At 40.1% G+C, this 19,861-nt stretch overlaps 1 protein-coding gene across 2 annotated transcripts in view; it reads left to right on the top strand.

Moving 5' to 3' along the window:
* The first annotated feature begins 212 nt into the window (after window positions 1-212).
* The window catches only part of LOC139607890 (roundabout homolog 2-like), an 81,538-nt gene continuing 61,889 nt past the window's right edge, over window positions 213-19,861 (top strand). For both annotated transcript variants that reach the window (XM_071461205.1, XM_071461204.1), the window contains exons 1-2: window positions 213-1,134; window positions 4,802-5,128. In XM_071461205.1, coding sequence (XP_071317306.1) covers window positions 1,080-1,134; window positions 4,802-5,128 — 382 coding nt within the window. In that variant the 5' untranslated portion in view covers window positions 213-1,079. The remainder of the gene's footprint in view (window positions 1,135-4,801; window positions 5,129-19,861) is intronic.

The following is a 19,861-nucleotide window of genomic DNA, read 5'->3' as shown; positions in this document are numbered from 1 at the left end:
ACAAAAAAATACAGAAATATTAATACAGATTTGATCCATGAACTCTGTTAGAGCAGATCTGCCAGACAGAGGAGGAACAATTGTTTGCTGGACAAAAGTAAACCTGACCATAATGTGTGCATGGTACAGTTTCCTGGTGCTGCATGTTAATAACGTGAAGAACAGATGGGAGGAAACAAAACACAAAAACGAAAAAGACAAGAAGAGGACATTTAATGAGGTTTTTGTTATTTGTAAATAGATCAGGACATCCATTCAGTTCAATTAAATGCACCAAAGGTGCAGTTAAAACATCAAATCCGTCCACAAAAGACATACAAACTGACAGGAATGAAACAAAACCAGACCAATAAAATGGATAAAGCAGCATACTTTCATTTAAATACATAATGCTCACGCTGCAGACTGTGTCTAGTGAATATATTAGCTGTTTGTATTAAACTGCCTCCCAGAGAAAAAAAGGGAAAGAAACACTAATGAACATCTGTACAACCATCCAATTGTCCAGAGTACAACTGAGTTTTATTATTCAGATCTATTGTGTAGGCTATGTTATATCCGGCGGTTAGTTTCTCCCAGGGCAGCGGGGTGGAGAGGAGGGGCTGAGCTGGGCTGCACCGTTGGAGCTGCTCACCTCTGACTGAATCCCGTCTCCACCTTTCATCCCTCAACTTGTCCCGCATGAGGATGGACGCGTTTCCTCCGCGGTCGGACCCGGTAAAGTGTCAGAAGAATGCGGTCGGACAGGGGACCCGTCAGTAACTGGAGTGTCTTTGGGCGTCGGTGATGTTTTCAGTTGGTGACTGCAGAAATTTCCAACGTGTCGGCGAGTCGGCAGACCACTGCTCACTGGTGCGCTCTTGGAGAGGAAGAACGGACATGTGAATGAGAATGATTTCCTTCAAGCGGCTGATATAACTGCCTTGGTTGTTTTAGTTCACTAAACCCGAAACAGCAAATTAGCACAAAGTGGCACAAGTGAAAACAGGACTGATTGATTAATTGATTGGGTTTTTTTTTTTTTTTTCGCTTGAGGAGGAATTCATGCGCCGATAGCTTACGGGGGCCAATATGCCAGAATGGGTCCTCTACAGTATTTATTTCTCTGCGGACTTGTGTACACCCAAACCGACGGTAAGTTTATGAATACATCTATAACTAAATGTTACGGTTGAAAGTGTGTCTTGCTCCACATTAAGCATTAGGAAAGCACGCTGGGCTGTGACCTGAAGCGTGTTCGACCCATGCTCTCATCAGCTGAAGCGCACCAAGAAGACACCGAGTGTGGTTATCCCACATGATTTACAGTGAATTTGCTGGTCCTCTTGAATTCGTGTGCGAAATCACAAAATGCACCACGCCAATGCGCCGAATCATAGTTGGTTAATTTAGTCTAGACACTGAGCCTGGCCAAATATGTAATGGCATAGGTAGACGGAAGTTGTTCTTTTATTCATAAAGGCTGCCTTAATTGAACGCATTTGTTACTTGAATCAAATCTCTGACAGCTTTTGAAACGGCCAGTTTTTTTTTTCCACGGGTATTGATATATGCTTGAAATGTGAGTTTGAAAATTGAGTCCATATAGCCACACTCAACTTTTCTGTGTATTCTCAAAAAGAAATAGGCTTTAAATGATTCTTTTTTTTTTTTTTTTTTTAATCAGTTGGACTCTAAATCTCATATGTTGTTTGTCTTGTACTTTTACAGTGCATCAAAAGTGTTCCAAACCTATATTTTTGCAAGGTTGTGCAGTTTGCTGTCATTCATTTCTAAGTGTCTTATTCTGTGTGGCCTAATGCGCAGGTTGCATGGGCAGATGATGGAGCTACTCTAGGTGCCATAGCAGAAATGTCTAACGAGAATATGCTTACTCATATAGCCTGGAAATCCACCATTTACTGTTAGTATCTAGAGGTTGCTCATACAATACAAGGACCTGCTGTAAACGTGTACAAATGCAGCTGCACCCAAGAGACATATCTAAGCTTCTTGACAGGAAGTGTTGCCCTTATCATGAGGAGTTTTGTACTACTTTGTAGAGACCACAAATCTGTGTCAGTGGAGTAAACGCAGAGTAAAGTAGGTGTGGATATGAGTGGTTTCAGGACATTGGAGCTACTTTGTGTAACTAGTTTTAGCTGGTACACCACATCCATGCAGTCTAAAGCGAAGCAGTGCTTTGCCTCAGTTTTTGAGGGAGGCTGTAGATTGTGTTGGACTGTTGCTGACAGGTGTTTCTGATGTTTTGTCCGCTCCATTCTCCTTACATGTGGGCTGAAGTAATTCCAGGGTTGTTGCATTGGTTTCTGTCAGACTCTGCAGATATACAGTAGGGCCCAAATGTCGGAGATAACTTCCCATTCACTTGAATGGGGAAGTGGTCTTATGCAGTTAAAATGCAGTGAAACCTCTGTGATAACAAGATGGTTTTCAACTGTATCTGTAGCAACAATTTAGGTAATCTGTGATCTTTTTTAGAGGAATACTGTGCACAGTATCATTGCTGATACACTGACAGCGTGCCCACCTTGACTGCTTTGGTTCAAGTCTTAATGATTTCAAATTTGCAGGGCTCAGACTGAATGTGTGGTTGTGGCATCTCACACTTTTAATGAAAGAAAGAACCAGAAATACATGTGCTGTTTAAATAAGAGCCAAATGAATCCTTAGGTTATAAGCCTAAACTGAGTTCATCTGAACTCCACTGGTAGAGGGATGTAACTCCAAGTGACTTTTATCAGAGTGCCCCACTTACAAGCCCTAACAAATTCCTGACCAGCATTTTTTTTCAACAGGACCTTGAGTTTCATTTTCAGCACCATGGATAGAGCCTCATAAACACAAAGGATGGGATTTGATGCTTAACAGTCTGAAGCAAAAGTATTCTAACTGTATCTTTGCCAATAATCTTCATTTCTAGACTCCAGCCAAATTATCCTTGAATTTATGACCTGAGCAGTTATCAGCACAGGACTATTCAGCTGTTAAAATGTCAACATTTAAGTCTTTTAAATCATCCATTTTCTAGATAACTTATTGGTATTCAGGGTCATGGGTTGCTGGAGCATGCTCTGAGCAGAAAACAGGCAAACCCCCTGGACGGGAGCCAGTCCATCACAGGGCTAACAGACTGACAGGACCCCGCAGGACCTTCTTGTTGTTATGACAGTACCAAGCACTGAGCCAGTGTGCCACCCACAACTTAAACCATCTAATTTAAATTCTGTTGTTTGACAGCATAAAACTGTACATTAGCACAGAAAAGACTGAGTAATGGGATAACCAATTATACAAAGTCACTATTCTCCAAACTCTGTTTGTTTGTGCGTTACTGTGGATCCACACAAATGTTATTTACACTATAAACATATGTATAGGGTTTTAAAAGCATGCTAAAAACATAATGCATCACTGTGGTTTGGTGTGTTGGCGCCAGCTAATGGAATTCTTTTTGTCAACAAACCTCTTAACATTATAGACTGTCATCAATTTTACTCACATTTGCAGCTTTATCCCGGTCACTGTGTAGCAGCCAATCATCATGGTTGCCTTTGCAATTTGTCACCATCAAAGGCAAAAAATACAAGAGACTGTGTAACGTCAATTTTATTTATTTATATCTTATTTATTTCTTTGCCTTATGACAGTTCAAAAAGTCTGTTTGGGTAACCCAAAAATCACACACTAGGTTTGTTTGCATGCACACAACAGAAGAAGACCTTTTAAAACATATATTATAATGTGCTCATACACCATGAAATAGATGAGAGTTGTGACGCTGTCGTGTCTGTAAACAAACACAGTGACACTACATTTGGGTCATTCCTATGTGACATTTCGAGGTGGAATTTGAATTGAATTGAGCTAAGGTGTTCACGTGGCCAAAGAAATGGAAAGAATGAGCAGAGTAAAGGTTGTTAACTGGGTTGTGGTTATACACATTATGACATTATTCTTATCGGGGTAGTCAGGATTAGGTATTGCCATGACATTTGCTGAGGATTGACTATCAAACATTGGGGTTACAATCTAAATATTATGCTTGTTAATATAGTAAGGAAGCCTTTAAGGAGGAAAGAGAATTGTTAATTTTGCATATCCACATTATTACAGTACAAAGTGAAAAAAAACAACAAAAAAAAACAATGTAGCAGTCGCTGTTAATACACCCACTGAGACAACATGTTTGATGATGTCAGTGTTTGATGGAATGTGTTAATGAAAAAGCTAATGAGATGTAATGACTCCTCAGCTCCTGTCTGTGAGAGTAAACATGGGAGCCTGGGTGTAGTATCATGGCATATAGTGCTGTCAGTAAAAACCAAACCAACTTTCCTTTCAAGAACTGTAGTGAAATTTATACTTAGATTATTTGTTTTAAACAACCAATCACATTTACAAATCTGTGTAGATCTATTTTTTTTTAAAAACCAGTGAAAAATAATGTTAGAGAGAGATGAGATCTGTAAACCATTTATTCAAGTGTTCCTTATTTTCAGAGATATGGCCAGACATTGCCTCTGTAATCTAATTTTAATCAACAGTGGTAATTAGCAGCTCCCTTTCATTTATTGTTTTTGTCTTGGTGATAGACTGATAAAGTGGCATTGCTTTGCTGTTGTTTTGCTGATTGTCTGTAGTTACTGTTGCTGCTCACCCAAATAGTTAACTGAATTCATTCCCAAACATACTGCTGTTGCTGCTGCAGAAAAATGAAAATCTTACATTATTTATGTGTGTGTAAATATTATGGCTATCACTTTAACAGGATTTTCTTTACTCTCTCGTTTCCCTCTAGGGTCTCGTCTTCGCCAGGAAGACTTCCCTCCCCGCATCGTGGAGCACCCCTCTGACCTCATTGTGTCCAAAGGGGAACCAGCCACTCTCAACTGCAAGGCAGAGGGCCGTCCAACTCCCACCGTGGAATGGTACAAAGATGGGGAGCGTGTTGAGACGGACCGTGACAACCCCCGCTCCCACCGTATGCTGCTGCCCAGCGGGTCCCTCTTCTTCCTACGTATCGTCCACGGACGACGGAGCAAGCCCGATGATGGCAGCTATGTGTGTGTGGCCCGAAACTATCTTGGAGAGGCTGTAAGCCGGAACGCATCTCTAGAAGTAGCACGTAAGTCTGACTTTTCATCACTTCCCTGCAGGCACAAAGGTAATGTCCTGGTTAAAGGAATCTCACTTTTGCATGACAGAAGAATGGGAAACTTGTTATGCAGTATGTATTGAGCTTGGTAACCTTTTGTGCAGTATATGAAAATGTGCTAATGTCACATTTGAAAAAGGTAGAGTTTGTGTTAAATTAAGCATAACACTTTGGGGCTGTTGTTCTAAGGGATCCATATATAAGATGTCATCTGTCATAATATGGGCAGCGTCACCTATCCACTGAACCTACAAGTGTGCGTGCGTGTGTGTGTATGCTTAGCTTGTGTGCATGGCATGTGTGCACATATGTGTGTGAATATGTTTTCAGACTGCTAGTGAGACCTGTTTGGATGACCTGTTTGAGTAATGTATGGGCAGAGCTGTGAATTGCTCCAGGGAGGGAGAGAAAAAGGGGGCAGTATTTTAACCTAGCTAACTCCCTTTCACTGTTTGGCTTTGGAAAGATGCAGCCCGCTCCCAGCCAGTTCTCTCCCTGTGTGGGAGATAGACGCTCTGGGCTATTCACATTTCCATTATGTGCTAAACTGAGCGGATTTCTTGCCATGAACAAGATGCACACACGCTCAGACGCACACACAGATATACATGCATACACACACAAACACCCACACTGTCTCCCCTTCGTCTCTGTTTCTCACTCTCACACAGATGTAGTGTCCAAACAGGAATTAAGGAATTCCAGGAAAAGATTAAATTTACAAAATATTTGGGAAATATTGGACCTAATAACTTGACTATGATGTACTACACATTGTAATTTGTTTTAATAAGAATTGAAAGGGACTCTCCCTAATAGAATTATGGTCTTTATAGTGCTTTTGTAACTTGAAATCATGGAATAGGGGAAAAAAAAGAAAAAAAAAAACTGAGATAAGAGTCCTGAACCTAATAGCAACTCAGTAGAGACATTATCTGAGATCTTTGTTTCTTTTTGTGCACCACATCCTCCCTTTGTCTTATTGCCTTTTCCATATTAAGACACTTGTATTTCTATTGTCTCCTTTTACTGGTGCTGGTTCCTCTCCTTTCTCTCAAATCAATAGTGGTGAATTGTCCAGGAAATACTAATGCTTGAGAAGAGGCTGGGTATTTGAGAGGACATAGAAATCTGCCTTTAAATGTGAATGTGTGTGTGTGACTAAGTATGTTGTGTTACAGGATATAGCATAAGCTTTTATGAATAAAATGAGACATTGTGGTGTTTGATATTCAGTTGATTGCTATCTAGTGCTAAAGCTACTATAACATTACCCCTGTCTCACTCTAATCAGAATTTATACTGTGCTATACATGACATTTACTATACATTGCACATCTCGAGCAGTGAAGTTGTGTTTGAAGATAGAGAATAATTCTCTCTCATAACAAAACCCAGACCCAAAACTGTCGTTACAGTGTCAAGAGACAAATGTTATAGCTGCTCCACTGACTCCCTTGACTGAATAGAGGCCGACTTTATGAACACAATGACTGTGTCAGAGTGATTTTGTGGGGATTTTGTGGTTCTTCTTAAAATACAATAAAGCTCATTTGTATTTTGCAGCTCAAACAGCCATTCTGAATTCATTTTCTGAGTTAATTGTCACATTCATTGTTAATGTAGGAGCTGCAATTACTATAAGAAATAATTTTTTCCCCTCTATTGTTGGAGGAGAGGTAGGCTACTGTATGTATCAGCGACGCATACATTATGTGGGTTGAAATAACACGGCATATATTGTTGCAACATACAGGAGCTAAATCTAAATGTGAGGAAGTAAACACAAATATGATTACATTTTCACCCTAGAGCAGCTTTGACGTTCCTTGAAATGCTGTCATATTAGTCTTGAATGATGTATTGTAGTGTACTTCATCATTCTTGAAGCCTTGTTTAAGTTTCGTTGTGAATTTGTTTGTATTTTGCTATGTGGATGGGGATAGCACCATTCTGCTGTATGGGAATAGCCTGAGGGATCAGTGTTTGCACAGTGGAGTGCACATCATACTTCAATGTGTCTCTGTATTTTTTTACAGCTGTATGACCATGCAGACAAACCACAGGATCTAAATGCCCCCCATTTCCGGTGTACATTGAATTTCAAGTACCTTCTATTTGACTACTGTGGATCCCTGTGAGGTTTTCAGTCGTATGATTGTCAGGTGTCTTTTAAAACTGGATGGCAACATCATGCCTGTGCGGGCCTTGCAGTATTTTTGCTTCAGATTTAAATCCCCTTTTTCTAACCCCCATGCATTTTTGATGTTCACTACCTAGTAGTAGAAGCTACGGTGAAATGTCCTGCTCACAACTTTACCCACAAATGAAGCTATTTCAGTGTTGATCTTGTTTGCCAGTTCAAATAACAGACACTAACCTATTTTGTTCGATGTTGTCTCCTCCTTGCGCGGAAAATGTCAATAGCCTGTTTTTTCTACCAAGGCAGCATCTAGTCGTTTTTTGTGTAATTCAGAATATTATGGCTGCAGGGATGAATAATCGCATGACTCCTTCAGGGGGCTGCAGGATCCTGCCAGTATTGCTGCAGCCAAAGTTGTCATGCGGTGCTGCGGGTGGGAGCAAGCGGGTAGATGAAAGTACTGTGGGGATGCTCTGACAATGAGCCCAGCTCAAAATGGTTTGTTTCCTTAGGAGTCCACACACATCCTCAAATTTTCTAATGGGCTGTAGCATTGTATCTCAACCAGTGGTTTAGAAAATGTAGCTAACTAGAGGGGTGCTGCTCCCTCGGGTACATTTGTGCTGTACAAGCTCAATTTTGGTGGTTCGTCGGGCATTTTATGAGCTTCAGTCTGACTGAAATTTGAAGGGGCATTATTCATTCTATGTGATGCAAACACTTCAGCTGTTTCAGATGGTAGCAAGGCTTTAAATATGTAAATTATGCAGATATGCCAGATAAATCTACAGCTGGCAGCCTGGCAAAGATAAATAATATAAATGACATTTGTTTGTATTGTAAATTAAGCAAGCCTTACTAAAAACCACACTTATTCCAATACAGTTGTTTTTCTATACACATCGTGTAATAGAACTCATGACAAAGAAACAATACAGAGTAACTTAGCAAACTCATATTGTATGTCTTGTGTTGGTGTTGGTCTTCTCATTTGACTCTGGGTATGATGAAAAAAGCAGAATACACTAGAAAATGAGCAAAACACACCCAGAATGTCAGTTTTCCTTAAATCTAAAGAAATGATTACAGTAACTTCACCATGTATTGATTTTCTCACTTGCTTTATTACCTACTAACACATCGGTTTTAAATTCTTTCTTACATTAAGACAGGATTAACATATTTTTATCTCCATCTTTCTAAATCTTGTAGCATACTGTAGACAATGGATTTACAGGAGAAGTGGTGAACATTCAACACATAGTTTGCTTCAGTTGAAAATGACTGAACAAACCCAAATGCATATTCTCAGACTGGGAGGAAGAAAGCCAAATTGAAGGCGCAGAAAAGACGCAAATGTGATCCAAGGCCATCAGGGGAACATGTACTACATCAGCTGTTAGACCATCACTGGGCACAAATCTGGAGTATTTGCAGCCTTGTTGAAATTCTATTTCCTGAACAGTCTCGTCGGGTGCATATTTGACACAAATGATAACATCAGCCATTTCACTGAAAAAAATGAGGCCATGTCTGTTTATTATTAGAAGGTCTTGTATTTTTCCTTGATAAACAAGATTCATTGTGTTTCTGCTACTGTTGCAGCATGTCACTTGTTTCTCACATCCAAGTATGTAATTTTAATAATCAAGAATCACCTGCTGTCAGTGTGTACAATCAAACTCGGCCAGCCACTGAGCCAGCTTCTCACATCTTCAGTCTGTTTAGTCAGATGCTGCAGCTGAGCACTTCTTCAGAGCGACGTCAACAAACAACTGTGCGACCTCCAGGCCACCAGTGGACTGGCACTAATCATCAGTGTGAGTGGCTGTTGATGGAATTAGAACAGCTCCCTCAAACGATTAAGAAAGGACAGAAAGACATAAACAGTGATGTGTTGAAGGGAGGTGTGGGTGGAGGGGCGGCAGATGCAAGGGTGTTCATTAGTACAAAACTCCAGAACAAGATGAGTCCCCCTCTGTTTGACTGTGCTAAATGAATTAGAAGTATCATCACTTGCTCTATCATCAGTTAAGTCCTCCCTGTCACAGGCAGCCAACAAAATAAGCGGCCACAATGAGGCACATTGGACAATTATTTGAAATTTTAGTTGTAGTAGTAATATAATAGAAATCTACAAATTGTGGATTCTATGATCTTCAAAAAGGAGAATGTAACCAATGACAATGTCACTTTGTGACAAAATTGTCACAAAATGCTTGCCGTGCAAACAGGAAGTAATGCAATTTTGAGTTGGAGCCTAACCTCCATGCCTACACTAGGCAGACTAACTGTAGGTGTTGGGACTGGCGTCATGCTCATAATGTCAATGCTAACATTACAATCTTCAACAGGCATAATTTCACTATCTTGGTTTAGTATATTAGCATACTAATGTTTGCTATTTAGCACTAAACGCAAAGTACAGCTGTAGCTCATGAGAATAACATTAGTTTTGCAGGTATATGGTCCATAAACCAAAGATATGGACAAATTAATTTTGACCTGATGACAGCATTATATTAATTTAAATTTAGTGCCAATCTATCCTGTGAATACTGAGATATTTCACAGGATAAATGAAACCTTTGGAATGAGAGAGATATAAGATATAAACTGACCAACAGTCAAAAATCACCAAAAGCGTCTGCCAGATGAATAAATGTAAATATAAATGTAACTAATGTTTTGACAAAAGTTTCATTTTGACCTTTGGGCAAGTTACTAACAAAATTAATGTTATTTAGCTAAAAACTGATATATTCTATTACCAGCAACATTAGTCACTTGAATTGACGAAGGTCAGCTCCAGCTAGACATGAAAGTCTGCTACCTGAATATTTTGTACATTCCTTTTTGCTAATAAAAAAAGAAGGTGATAACATTTTTGAGAATGAGTTAGGCAATTAGTTACTTTGATTAGGTAACATCAACAAGCAAAAGCAAATTGGGTATATTGCCCTTTAGACCAGGGACCTGTTTCCTCTTTGTGTCCTCTTGCTCATTTTCACACCTCTCACTAATCAAAACAAACAGCATAATTATGACCCATGCATGACCATGCAAGAGTCCTGTGGCACTCATAAATTTATCTGTAATTTGCGAGACAGTAATTTGTGAAGCATGACTGGGATTGCTTTTGTGAAAAGGGGTCCCGGGATCCAAAATGGAACCAGCTATTACAATCAAACCCTAGGCAGATGGCAGGGAAACCAATTCACCAATTCATGTCTTTTGAAATGTGTAGGAAAAAAAATAGCAGTCGCTTACAAACTGTACCCCAAAAGGGATGGGAATGTCATTGTTCCATCTGTCCCATGCTTAGCTAGTCCCAAATGCCTTAGGAACAACAACCAAGATATATGTATTTTGTGTACTGCAATAAAAGCTGGTCAGCATTGCTAATCACCATAGATGAAGCAACACATCAATTTAAGTTGTTAAAATCAACATGATTCATTTTTAGCCTCGAAAAGTTGTCAAATAATTATGTGAGTTTGACCTCTGTTTGTGTTGTATCTCTTCACTGCCCTCACTCCCCTCGTCCTTGCCACTGTGTTACTGTGTTGTCTTCAGTGATGGGAATTCCTTTGAACCACTCAGCACTGTACTGTCTCTAGTCAACAATATTAGCCTAATTGGCATAGTTTGAAACCCAAAGGCATATTTTCTCCAGGCATGAAATACTGTTCACTTGCAAAGTGAATCGCATGGAAGGAATCATTTATCCCCACTTTCATATTTGCGCTTTTCGACTAACATGCACCACGTGGGTAGTGGATTAGAAAGTAGCGTACTTGTGTCTGTTCATCCATTCGCTAGATCCCGATAAGGGTTTCGGGTGAGATTTTTGTTGTGGTACCAGAAATGAGGCTGTGTTCAGTCGTTGATAATATTTAGGACCTAGTTTGTGCTGGTGGAGGGATTCTGTAAATGTAGTACACCACTTAAGGTTCAGTAGGGGTTCCAGTGGGAGGCTTTGGCTTGTGTTTTGGAAAGTGGCAAGTCGCCATTAATCATGCATTTCATTCTCACCCATTGACAACATCCAAAGTTAGTGTGTGTTCCCAGGCAGATTGTCAATGTTTTCTGTAAGTAGATAGGGTGGCCACATTGCACCATCTGTTGCCCGTCCAACAGCCCTCATGTGTACTTATCCCCTGTTTGCCTTCCCCTGCCTTGCTTGTGTTAAGCCGGTACTCGGTACTGAGTTTTGTGAGGCCAGTTGATCAAAGCTGATCTTCCTCAGCTGTTGAAGTGTTGAAAATAAGTTTGCGTTTTTGTCATCTGTGTCATTATCACTTATGCCCTCACTAATAGCTGTCATCTTCACATTAAGTCATACTGATTGAATTAAGTTGTAATAATTAGTTCATAATTTGGACATTATGGTGCAACAGCAGTACAGACACATGTTTTCTTCGGCGGTGGTCTGCTCTGATCAGTGGTGTTATAATAAGCAAAATAAGCTGGGGAGATGCAGTACATCCTTCTGCTCTTTCACTAGAATCAGAATAATGGTGCTACTGACACATGAAAGAGCAAACACTGTAAAGTCCACTCAAGCCAAATCAGTGAAATTTTAGAGATGTTGCAATAAAAATACAGATAGCGGTGTCTGATACTGTGCATATGAGGGGACTAATGTGCAGAGAAACACCATTAATAGTTGAAGGATATATGTATAGGAGTAGAGAAGTGATAAGATTATTATTATCATCTCCTATGCTTTGAATGATGGGTATCTCCTTGGATTTCTGGTAAGAAGCTGTCTTTCGAGCACAGACACAACTAACATGTGTAAAGTTGTCAATATATTGTATCTGTGCTACAGGAGTGTAATTCTTTAAAAGCCTTAGGCAATGATTACACCAGAAAAAAGCTATGACCCCCCCCCATTCATATCTCTTATCCCAGTCATACTGAGGCAATTTTTCTAGTGGGGGCATCTTGCTGTTGCTAGGCAGCAACTTAATCAGCTATCAATTACTTATGTGCTAGTGAGCTACACAGCTATTTACAGCAGCTATGAAGAGCAATCAAAACACAGCAGTAACTGAAACACAAATATGAAAATATACCAAAACTGTTCAATTAACTGTGCAGAGTGTTGTGGCAGTTTTTGTTAAATCCGATACCGTTGCTCCAGGTGGTCAGTAACAAGCACTACTAGTCTTTTCTACATTCTGTTGTTGACAGTGCACTTGGGAAGGCTAACCCCTGAGCTCAAAGGACAGGGTCCCAGGACAATTAGAGCACATGAATGCTCAGACTGCTTAAACCCTGTTAGAATAATTAGAAAAAATGTGCCACCCCCTGCTTAATTGTGTTCTTGGATTGAGACTCCATGGTTTGACAAAGGACTTACATTTATAAGGCCTTTGGTTTTCATTATTATAGGCTAGCATGCTATATTCACAATAGCTTTAATCCTGCTTTAATGCAATGTTGATTATGTTCTTACCTCAGCTGGAGTGGTTGAATCTCAGTGAACTATTCCTGTCTGTAATTGCTATCCAGTGCAGCAGTTGATTATAATGGCATATTTGACCGTAATGTGGCTGATGAAATGGCCGTACAACCTTTTGAATAGATCAACATGTCTCTATTATTTGTAATGTGTTGTATAAGTTTCCATATACCAAATAGGAGATTTATTTTCCCATGTTTAAGGTGGCCTCATGCTTATAACAGTGCAAAAATAGAGGTGGCCAGGGCAGGCAAGTGGAACTAATTTATGCATATTTTTTTTGGCTGAAGACAGTAAGATAAGGGGCTAGCATCTGGTGCTAACTGGACCATGCTCACTCCTTGGAGGTCTGTGCATTATGATGTTCGGTAAGTTAGCTAAGGGCTAGCATCTGTTGTTAATTGGACCATGCAAACACCTTTAAGAGCTCTGGTGCACTTTCTTACAGTTGGTTGGAAGAAACATATGCCTGGTGTGAAGAAGCATGCAAACTGGATTTACTGTGTTGAAGCTTTTTGTAAGTTTCTAATTCTTTTAAGGAGCAGTTGTAAGTAGGTGTAAATTTAGATATCATTCAATATGTTACATTTTAGAATGAATTAGTGCCATTTTAATAGATTAACTCCAAGATTTATCTGTGTTTTTTTTATACCCTGGTAAATGCTTTGAGCTGGTCATGCCATTCCCCTGGATTTTAATATCTGACATCAAGTAAAATGGGTGGTGATGCTTTGAGAATTGGCAACTTCAATTTCATTAATTTTGACTTTCATTCAAATTGTCTCTATTTGGCACTAAGATTTCGAAAATAATAATTCAAATTATTCCACATCTCCTTCAGGTGCATATTGAGTTTTGATTTTAATGACATACCAACTCATCTTTACAGTACACAGCTTTCACCATCAACTTTTGTGAAAGGAAATATTTTATTTATAGTTAGAATATAAAGACATTTGTTGATGAACAGTTTTCCATAACAAAAACTTGTGCTAACATAACAGAAAATAGTCTATAATAGTAACAAATAATATATGATAATATAATAATTCAGTCATTTGACTCAATGTTATGCTCATTTGAATTTATTTTTCTTTTTTTTTTAAACTTCCTGAATAGTATTTTTTTATGAAATGTACCATCAAGTTTATGGATAATGTTAAAATTCCTCAAAAAGTAAATAGATAGGCCTGACTGAACTAACTAATTCATAAATTGGTGCGACTTGACAAAACATTAAAAAATGTATAACTTTATCTTTACCTGTAACTGCCAATAGCAAAGGGACTAAAATGTATAAAATGAGCAGTTATTATAATACATCTGGTTTCAGGGTGCAGTCAGTTTGGAAGTTGTTTGCAAAACTCTGGTAAAGGTCATATCGGGTCAAGCTGCTCCTGTCATAGCCTGTGACTGAGGATAGCTGTTATGAATAAACCAGATATTCCTGTCTGCTTGAGGTTTGCTGCCCACAGATTGAAAATCCTCCAGCAAAACAGTGTGGAAGGGAGCAGCTTCCATCTACCCTGTCCCTATCTGACAGACTTTACTTCTCACATAGTGAGATTTTTTTTTCAATCCGTCAAAGTAGCTGTAAATTTTAATGCCTAAGTTCCAGTAGTCCAAGAGAAGACTATGTGGTAAAACTGAATCCATATATGTATTTTATATACAGTGAATGAAATAATATATTGAACCCTTTTTTGTCACAGTCACCTGTGCTATACATACAGATGACTGTTTGGTCATTTTATTTTGTGTGTCCATATTTGGGTTGGGATTTAGCACAGACCATACAGCCCAATCCATTTTCAATATGACGGATCACAAAATGATTCATTACACGCTGCTGTCTACCTTTCAAGGTTATATATCACAATGCCATACACAGTACATTATTGGCTATAATTTAATGCAGTCATGTTTCTACATTTGAATTTGAAATATGGCAATACATCTCCTTTTAGATGAGTTGGCACTGGCTTAAGCTTCTGCATTAGTAGACCTTGAATGAGGCCTTCACACTATTACTGATACAGCTGTAACTTATTGCTGCTGTCATCTGTGGAAGCTGCAGCTCGGTGTAGCCTTCTGATTTCAGAGAGCCACATAAAGCCGTGTTTTAGAACCATTACATAAAATCAGGTGTCAATATTGGGATTTACAGAAGGGATTACGATGAAACAAAGTAAATTCACATTAGTAATATTTAAGCAGACTGCTAGCATGCCCATGTGCTCATAATACATGCATGTGTGTCTGTGTGTGGGTGTAAGTGCCTTTACTCATGTGTGACAAAACTAAGTCTTGTGTCTCTCAGCAAAATATGATAATGCTTCACACACAAAAACACCCAAGCACAAGCAGTGGTATTAAAATGTATTATCTTCATTCCTTTCTGGTATATTAAGCAGGACTGGAAGCTAGTGATTTTTTTTTTTAAATAACTGTCTTTTCCTGGTGTAATACCACTAATTTGAGTAAGCTTATCCGCACCCTTCAGTGGTCTCCAGTCTGGCTGGGGTGAAGAGAGTGAAGAACATCACCAGCCAGCCAGAGGGCCTCTGTAGTTGGTTTATTATTCATGTGGCCTACCCAGCATTCAACCCAATCTAGGCCAAAGCGCTGTTATAACTACTAAATGTTACATTCCAGACGTCCCTTTGCCCATTCATTCACCTCCATCAGTTTGCCCGGGAATTGTCAACAACTCCATCCACTGTATCTTCTGATTCACAAGAAGTGGTGAGTGCCAGGGCAACAATAAAATGACATCAGACTTCCCCAGTAGGCACCTTAGCGAGTAAAAAGGAAAGGGAATATCCGGAAGTTTGATTAATTCATGAAATCCACTGAATGTAGTATCTTTCTTTTATCCAACCCCCAAGCACACACACACTCGAGCGTCTGTTTCCTCATGCTTTTTACCTGGGCTAGGTCACTTCATAAATAAATGCTCTATACAAGGCAGGGTGAGCACTGTCACTGCCTTCTATGCCCGCACCCCAATGTGTGTCAATTCATTCTCCACTGTTGTTCAGGGTGTAATTGAAACATGGCAGCAAATACGACTCCGTCTCATCTGACATGTGTCTGTTTGTGTAAAGCAAGCAGTGGTTACTGTTGGTGTTGTGAGGGCAGAAGGGTGGACTGGATGGCAGAGTCAGAGACAGTGCACCAGGGGGTTATCTGATAATCAGACAGCTGCTAACCATCCTGCGCTGCATGCCGCGCTGCGTGCCGTATATAGAATCTCAATGTGCTTTACTTTCTCTCCTTTACAGCAAACTGTCTGTTTTGAGCTCCTATTAACTTACATAGTCCTTGTGTTTCTGACTTTATATTCTTCTCATTAAGTACCTTGAATTCTCTCCAACCTCCACAGCATCATGTCATTTGATGTCCTTCATTTCGTCAATCCACAGACCTGATTAGCGACTCTGTAGCTGAAATATGAATTCACATTTCGCACAGTTTACAAACGCATTTAGTCTCTAGGTTGTCATTATGGATCTGGAGCCTCCCACCTCAATTTTGTACAGCACTGCTATGATCCATTTACTGTATGGCATGGGGACTTTTAAGTCCTTCGCTGCAGCTGTAAAAATCCCTTATCTGAATTAAAAGTGATAGGAAACACATGTCATGAGCCACAGGGTCTGTGATGGCTTAGCTTCATACTTAAGACACTTTACACTAGTTCACAATGAAGGATGGCATGGCATGTAATTGCATTTGTTCCAGAAGTGATTTTTATTTTTTCCAAAGACTCTTTTTTAGAGAGGGTCTTTGATTCACAACCAGTGTTTTTTAGGCACACAAGAGACTGTCCTGGCTGTTATACATGGCAGGAAAAGAATTATTGTAGGCAAGCAGACACAAACAGCCTAAGTGGATGTTGAACAATAGCAGCATTTTGGTAGATCAAAAGAGCCACAACACTTTGCTATTTCCTCTTTCTACCTTTTCCAACCCTTTATACCCAAGGCTGAGTGCCAGGGAGGGGAAGATGGCAGATGACAACACCAATACTGACACCAAATTCATATGCGTCACGTCATTTGGCCATTAGAAATGAGGAAAGTCATAGCAACTAACACTGCACTGGAGACCAGTGAGTCACTGCATTTTGTCGGAACAGGCGATCATGAAAATTCGACTGTACTTAAATGGTTATCACTGCACTTTTAAGAAAGACAAAACAGGCGTTTTGTTTTAAAGGCTACAAAGGACATAAATTTGATAATGCACCAGGCGACTTTACACAGCATTTATGTTGCTGTGTGAAGGATGATGCTGTCATGGTTAGTGGGTTAGCTTGCTCTCATGCTCCAGTAGTTAATGTGCACTAGTCCATCGCTGCAGATGTTGTCTGCATGGGGACTGGAACTGAGGAGTGACCAACAGAGCTCAGCATGGGAAGGGATGGACAGTGTGTTCCAGAACAGATGTTTCCAGCCTTTGTGTGTTCGTCATTTGGGCTTTAATCTGGTCAGTGAAGGGCATTAGAGTATATAGAAGGCAAAGGGGAGGGATGCTGCATGCATTGGGTCCCCAGCTGTCACCTCAGAAGACACCCCCACCTCTGCCAACCCCATGCCCGCCCCCTCTCACCCCCACCCCCTTACAAATCCTGAATTCACTCCCACATTCGAGTTCCTCCCTGTCAGATCCATACCCATGAACACATGGGTAAAAACCATCCAAACAGCACACACTTTGTAATTGGCTCAGAATTAGGGCACATGGTGTATTGTTGAACCTGTGGAGATTATGCATTATGCTTGAATCTGTGGAGATTAAGCAGCACTGGGTTATTATGCCTCCATTTTCTCTGATTGCCTCTCTGTTTTATTTCCCTGCCTGTGCTATCGTGAATATCCCCCTCATTTCATTCTTTTCCTCCTCCCTAATATTGTACCACATTCTCTTTTTCCTTTCCTCTCAATTCCCCTCTGTTGTTCTGCACCCTCCATTCCTCTCTTTCCTTCTCTCCTCCTCACTCCCCCTCCCCACCCTTCCTCTCCACTTTTCCTCCTTAGGGCCTCTGGCTGTCTCCCCACAAGTGATGTTCTCCTGGCCAGATGATGCATGCATATCTCTTGTGTCTTCTTGATGCTAACTCACGTCGACATTTGCACGGCATTGTGGGATTCTGCTCTCGGTCATATTTCATGTAATGATGAAAATGATGATGGTGATGAGGATTCAGGGAGGGGTGGGGAGGGTTGCTTCTATTTTCTGCCCTTGTCTTTACTTCAATATCAATCGGTGCAGTGAGATAAGATGGAAGCTGTTGGGTGTTCACAAAAAGTGTAAAAGGAATAAACAAGTTTTGGTTTTAGTTTGGATGGGTTCATTTTCACTTTCCATGTCTCTGGAGCAGCACCCAATCTGCAACACAAAGAACCACCGGCACCACTTTCACATCTGCTAATCTCTGGGTTGTTTGTTCTTATATCTGATGTTTTTTTTTTGTTTTTTTTTCATGCTCCTTCTGGGCAGCCATGTTTACACGAACACCATGTTCCAATGAGGAGGCAGGAAGTGAAAATCATCCCTAATAGCATAGCATTTTCCTTGCAAGTACGCTAACAAGGGGAAATGTGTTTCCAAGCAAAAACAGAGCGAGAGGGATGCAGGGAGGATAAACACATTCAGGGAAAGAGGGAGGGTGTTTGATTATTGGACTAACCCTGGAGAGAAAGGATGAGTGAGGTCCATGGCAGACTTCTGGCCCTCCAGCAATGTCTCCTCTGTGTGTGCGTGCAGTGTGTTTGTGCGCGTCTATGACAGAGTTAGAGCGAGATGCGGGTGGTAGTGTGCACATTTCAGGGACTTGCCGGTATGCAAAACTGTGTCAGTGGATATAGCATCTTTGGAAGAGAGATTTCTTCACAGTCTTTGCTACACCCTAATTAATCTGCTTAAACCTGCTAGGCCTGTCTCCAGCACTCTTACACATCAGAAAAGCCAGGCAGCTCCGAATCCAACGAGGATTTTCTCCATGGATGCCGGTGGAAAATCAGTCCAGCCCCACAGCTGACAGCTTTCTGTCAGAGTGTGCAGAAATGCATATAAATTAGGGACAAACATACACATCATCATTTCCCATGATGGATGTTTGGTGGGTAGGCAGTTGTCACAAGGGGTTGTGAAGCCCCTGAAACAATCAGGTTGTTGGTTTATGTTGCCTTTCTGCATCTGCTACCTATTGGAGAACGGGCACTTAAATAGCCAACAGATGAAGCAATTTATGGTCAGCAGTGTTCTCTTAGCCCTGCCCTAGGCTATGGCTGTGATCTGGATCTTATACAAATACCAATAACAACAGGGTGACAATCATTTTTTTCCTCTTTCAGTCACTGTTACTGCCAGAGCTTCTCCCAGAATATCTATTGGGTTGTATTCGACTGTTTATGAAAGCTGTTGCAAAGAACTGTCCAAACTTAACTTAAATCCAAATTACTCGCCTAACTTCATTCACGTCTGCTCAGCAATAACCCTCTTAAAGCAGAGTTTTCACATTCACATTTCACCCACCGTTCCTACAGCTCCTGCTCGCCACAATAGACTGCAGATTCCCATACTCAGTATCAAATCGGAGCTAGAGATAAGGTTTCAGGGTTTTGGTTGCACTTAAGCAGATTACAGCGTAACGACTGGTGAATAAAGGAGTCATCACTGAAGCAAAAATTAAATGTCCAATAGCAGCCTGGCAGTACGCTACAGTATCTATAGCGCATGAACCAATATGGTGGCATTCATGTGTTCCTGGGATTTAGCAAACTGAGGATTTATATGTATACTACACTGGGTAAACAAAAAATATTTAAAGCTGCAGAGCAATCATTTCCTTGTATGATTTTCAAACTGACTTGTTCTTGAATGATATATATATATATATATATATATATATATATATATATATATATATATGTTTCCAGTTAATCAAGATAATGGACATGGTATGTGGTAGCCAACCTTGTCTCCTAGAAATAATGTTTGGAAGCAACTGATTTGCAACAGAAAATATGTTTTATAAGAAACAGGATTTGTTTAAAGAGGTTAATTAACGTATTTGGCATGC

Source organism: Trachinotus anak, unplaced genomic scaffold (genome assembly GCF_046630095.1).
Source record: "Trachinotus anak isolate AG129_WGS33_773 ecotype Australia unplaced genomic scaffold, CSIRO_AGI_Tana_v1 ptg000024l, whole genome shotgun sequence".
NCBI lineage: Eukaryota > Metazoa > Chordata > Actinopteri > Carangiformes > Carangidae > Trachinotus > Trachinotus anak.
This window is presented reverse-complemented; position numbering and strand designations above follow the sequence as displayed.